We start from the raw sequence: 3,972 nt of genomic DNA on the forward strand, positions 1-3,972 counted from the left end.
ATAAAATATAATTTGAATACATAGTAGAAAGACAATTAATGTATAACCTGTAAATTGATGATAACTATTTCAACTCATGCTTGTTCTTTTTCATCAGCAATCTACAATATAAAAATGATATTAAATAGAAATTAAACAATGAATAATAATTTGAACAACCAAAAATTAATTATGGTCTTTTTACCTGCAGCAATTTCTTATTCTCTTGCATTAGATCCACTCCCTACATGAGTACGAAGGATGAACATTATTGATGGAATGATACTTAGCATGTTAACTATATAGAGGAATATGACCTTTCACTTAGTAAATAGACCAAGTTATAAATTGTTTTTTTTTAAAGATACATTTATGGATAGTAATAATAGTTATTAAAACCTTTTTTGCGAGAACAGTGATGTCATTTGCCATTCTTTCATCCTGAAATAAACAAAAAATATTTCTTTATATACTAAAAATATGTACATAATCATTATTGTTGCAAAAATTAAATAATATATTTAGATATATTAAAAAATTAAAAATATTTTTGTATTATTAGTTCTTGAAATTTTAATTCTTGAAGCTCTTCTCCATTTAACTGTCTGATAATAATAATTAATTATACTAACTGCCGGATAATAATAATTCATGATAGGTTGATATATATGAATAATTACTTACTTTTTGTACTAATTTAATATCTCTCTAGGGGAGGTGGACCTAAATGCATTGTTGAAATTATTATTTTTAAAAGTTTTACAAATTATAAACATATTTGATTTATGATACGTATATATTCTTATGATTATCGAGGAGTATAATATTAAATTTCAATTTTATTTTCTTAACATTGGATTATTAAATTGTGAATAAATTATTTTAAAGAACTAAATTTTAAAATAAGAAACAAAATAAAAAGTACTATATTATCATCAGAAATTTTCACAAAAAATTTAAAATAAATTAAAACAAACTCTTACTTAAATAAGTATTGATAAAGAAATTCATTAGATATTATTTCTACTTTGATCGTATGATTTCATTAAGTAGTCAAGACTGTTTTTAGAAAATACTTTTATTTTTCAGTGGTTAATGTGCTCCTTGGAGTTATTCTTGGTGAAACTTTGTACAGAATATTCAAGTTAATTGAGGATAATCCCAAATCACTTATGTCCTGGCTAGTTATGAGCCTCCGGGACAATACTACTTTCTTCTTGACCTATTTGGCTCTCAAGTAAAATACCATTAGCATAACTGTTGAGGAGGAACTAGAGTTTTGATTTGGTACCAATTTGAAGTTTTAAACTTTGCTTCGGTCAAGGAATTTAAAGAATTCAGTTTCACAAATGAAGGAGGGAATCGGTTGGATTTTTTTTTTCTCAAAACGGCGCAGTTTATCTAGAATTGGCAGTTATCGGTCCGGTCCAACCGATCAATTCTTAGCCAGTTTATCGGTTTCTGAGTGGTTTGCAAAAGAACGTTTAACGACAGTGGATCAGACTGTTTTTGAGCAATTACAATACAGTATATATTTTTTGGGGAGTGCTAGGGGAACAATGAAAATTTTGAACAACATGAACAACCACCAATCAAATGAAAATACATTACATCCTAATTTAATGCTACTAATTAAATTTACTCTTTTAATCCTATTAATTCACATTGTTTATACATTGTTCAAAAATCTTGTTGGTTACCTATACTTTTTCATATTTTTTTTATCTACATATACTGTTTTGTTTTAATTAAACAGAGTACGTACTCCGTACTCAGAGAAAATGAGAGAAGGAGAGAGCGGGAACGAGTGTTTGAGGGCGAAACACAGTGAGCATGGCGGCCATGCCGTCGGAAGAGATAAGGGGGAGAGTGTGGCAAATAATGTGATTTGGAGGTGCAGTGGTATCTATGGTAGTCCTCAATTTAATACCAGAGTTTTGCTATGGGATTATCTTGTTACTCAGTCTTCGTCTTTCTGCGGGCCATGGATTGTTCTTGGTGATTTTAATGAAGTACTATTCTCTCATGAATCTAAGGGTTGCCTCTCTAGGGGATAGTAATCTGTTTGACTTGAAGACTATTGGAAGACAATTTTCTTGGTACAGAAGGGTTAAAAATGGTGTTGAGGTGGCGAAAAAACTTGACCGGGTTTGTATCAATAGTGGCTATTCAGCGGGACTGCCTTTCTTAAGCAGTTTCTTGTTTTTTTTCTTTCTTTATCAGTTTTTGTTTATTTTCTTTTAAGTCACCAAAAAAAACAGAGTTCATTAAAAACCATTCGCTCTCTTTCACCGCAAGAAAAAAAATTTTCGCTCTCTTTTCCTTGCTCTCTCTTTTACAGTTTACTCAAGAAACCAAGTTTCAAGAACTTCAATCTTGCATTCAATGGATTTCATTAAGCAGAGGAAAGAAGATACATTTTTGGCATCACCTTCATTTTCGAAGTACAACCAAAATTAAATGAACAGGTAGCTTGTTATATTTCAATCTTTTTCTTTTCATATATTTATATCTCTTCCTATCTATTTAGGTTGAACGGAGGAAGTTTTCATTTCAAAGAACAATTTCTAATTTCAGAATCCGGAAAACACCACAATACTAATCAATACCACCAATACCAAAATTCACGAAAAAATGCTTTTGGACCTTCTAGTGATGACAAAGTCAAAAAACGTTAATAAAACGGAAAGAGTATCCAAAAATAATAAAATTGTGAAAGAATAATGAAAGAAAAGAAAAAATAAAAAAATTTTATATTGATTATTAATTGATTAAAAATTGTTTCACAATTTTATTATTTTTGGATACTTTTTATGTACTCTTTTCATTTTATTAAACATCACTAATATACAGGTATCTTTACAATTATGTTTGAGACATCAATTTCTCAACTGTACTTAGTTCTGTTATTTGCTTTGTCTTTCAGGTTGAAAGGATTGAGTTTTATTTTGAAGAACAAATATCCGTTGAAAGACGATGGCTTTCTAATTTGGTTGCATCCTAATTCGAATTTAGTTGATTTGAACTACATATAAACATGCATTGGTTGATTTATGAACCAGATTTTGGTTTGGCGGATTTGCGTAAAAATTTCCTCCCCTTGGCTTATTTGAGTGTTTTGCCCTAAATATAATAAATAAACTCTTTTATTTTTTAAATTTAAAATTTTATATAAGTATCATAACAATTTATTTTATCCTAAATATCATCATTAAAAATACTAAATTACCTAACTCAAATTTTAGAAACTCATAGTTTAAATATTTACTTGATTGTACTAATATAAATAGAGTTATCATTAGTCAATAATAAAATTTGTATATAATCCAATGTTAATATTAGATTCGTCTCCTATCTTTCCAAATTTTGGCCAATGAGTTATAACTCAAATGGCATAGTGTCTCCATACTCATTTAAGAGGTTGCGGGTTCGAGTCTTCTATCTTTGGTTATAAAAAAAAATATTAGATTCGTCCATTATCCACTTATATATATTTTTGTACTAATTACGTCTATTATCCACCTAAAATTATTATATATAAATAATTACGTACTCTTTTAATGATAATATTAATAATTTAATACATTTAAATAATTCTGTTACTCTGAAACTATGTTTAAGAGTGAATAGTTAATTAAAAATGAGGATATATAGTACCTTAATTCATGAGTCTTATCTGCCACCTCATTGCGCATCTTGAAGCATATACACAAAGATATATAAATTCCATCAAATATTGTATGCTCTGTAATACTTTTTATTATCTTAATTTTTTAGTGATAAGATAACAATGAATTGTTAATTGGAAGAGTACATCTTACTTGCAATTCCATTGGAGGGTGATATGATGATTTGTCGATGCTTGAATGCATATTTTTGTGCATTTCTACTACCTGTTCCACACTGAACATATAACGGATAAAATTGATTTATTCATTTTATTTATTTTTCTTTTAAATAGAATTTAAATTTAAAATAAATTAATTTTTAGTC

At 28.1% G+C, this 3,972-nt stretch overlaps 1 protein-coding gene and 1 long non-coding RNA gene across 4 annotated transcripts in view; one reads left to right on the top strand and one right to left on the bottom strand.

Moving 5' to 3' along the window:
* Nucleotides 1-3,972, top strand: part of LOC110267703 — a 16,139-nt gene that overhangs the window by 4,140 nt on the left and 8,027 nt on the right. The gene's annotated exons all lie outside the window — the stretch shown is intronic.
* Nucleotides 1-3,972, bottom strand: part of LOC107624440 (MADS-box protein SVP) — a 14,923-nt gene that overhangs the window by 658 nt on the left and 10,293 nt on the right. For all 3 annotated transcript variants that reach the window (XM_021113512.1, XM_021113513.1, XM_016326934.2), the window contains 5 exons: nt 3,801-3,882; nt 3,637-3,674; nt 379-420; nt 185-223; nt 48-101 (listed from right to left, as the gene is read on the bottom strand). In XM_021113512.1, coding sequence (XP_020969171.1) covers nt 211-223; nt 379-420; nt 3,637-3,674; nt 3,801-3,882 — 175 coding nt within the window. In that variant the 3' untranslated portion in view covers nt 48-101; nt 185-210. The remainder of the gene's footprint in view (nt 1-47; nt 102-184; nt 224-378; nt 421-3,636; nt 3,675-3,800; nt 3,883-3,972) is intronic.

Source organism: Arachis ipaensis, chromosome B10, assembly GCF_000816755.2.
Source record: "Arachis ipaensis cultivar K30076 chromosome B10, Araip1.1, whole genome shotgun sequence".
Lineage (NCBI taxonomy): Eukaryota > Viridiplantae > Streptophyta > Magnoliopsida > Fabales > Fabaceae > Arachis > Arachis ipaensis.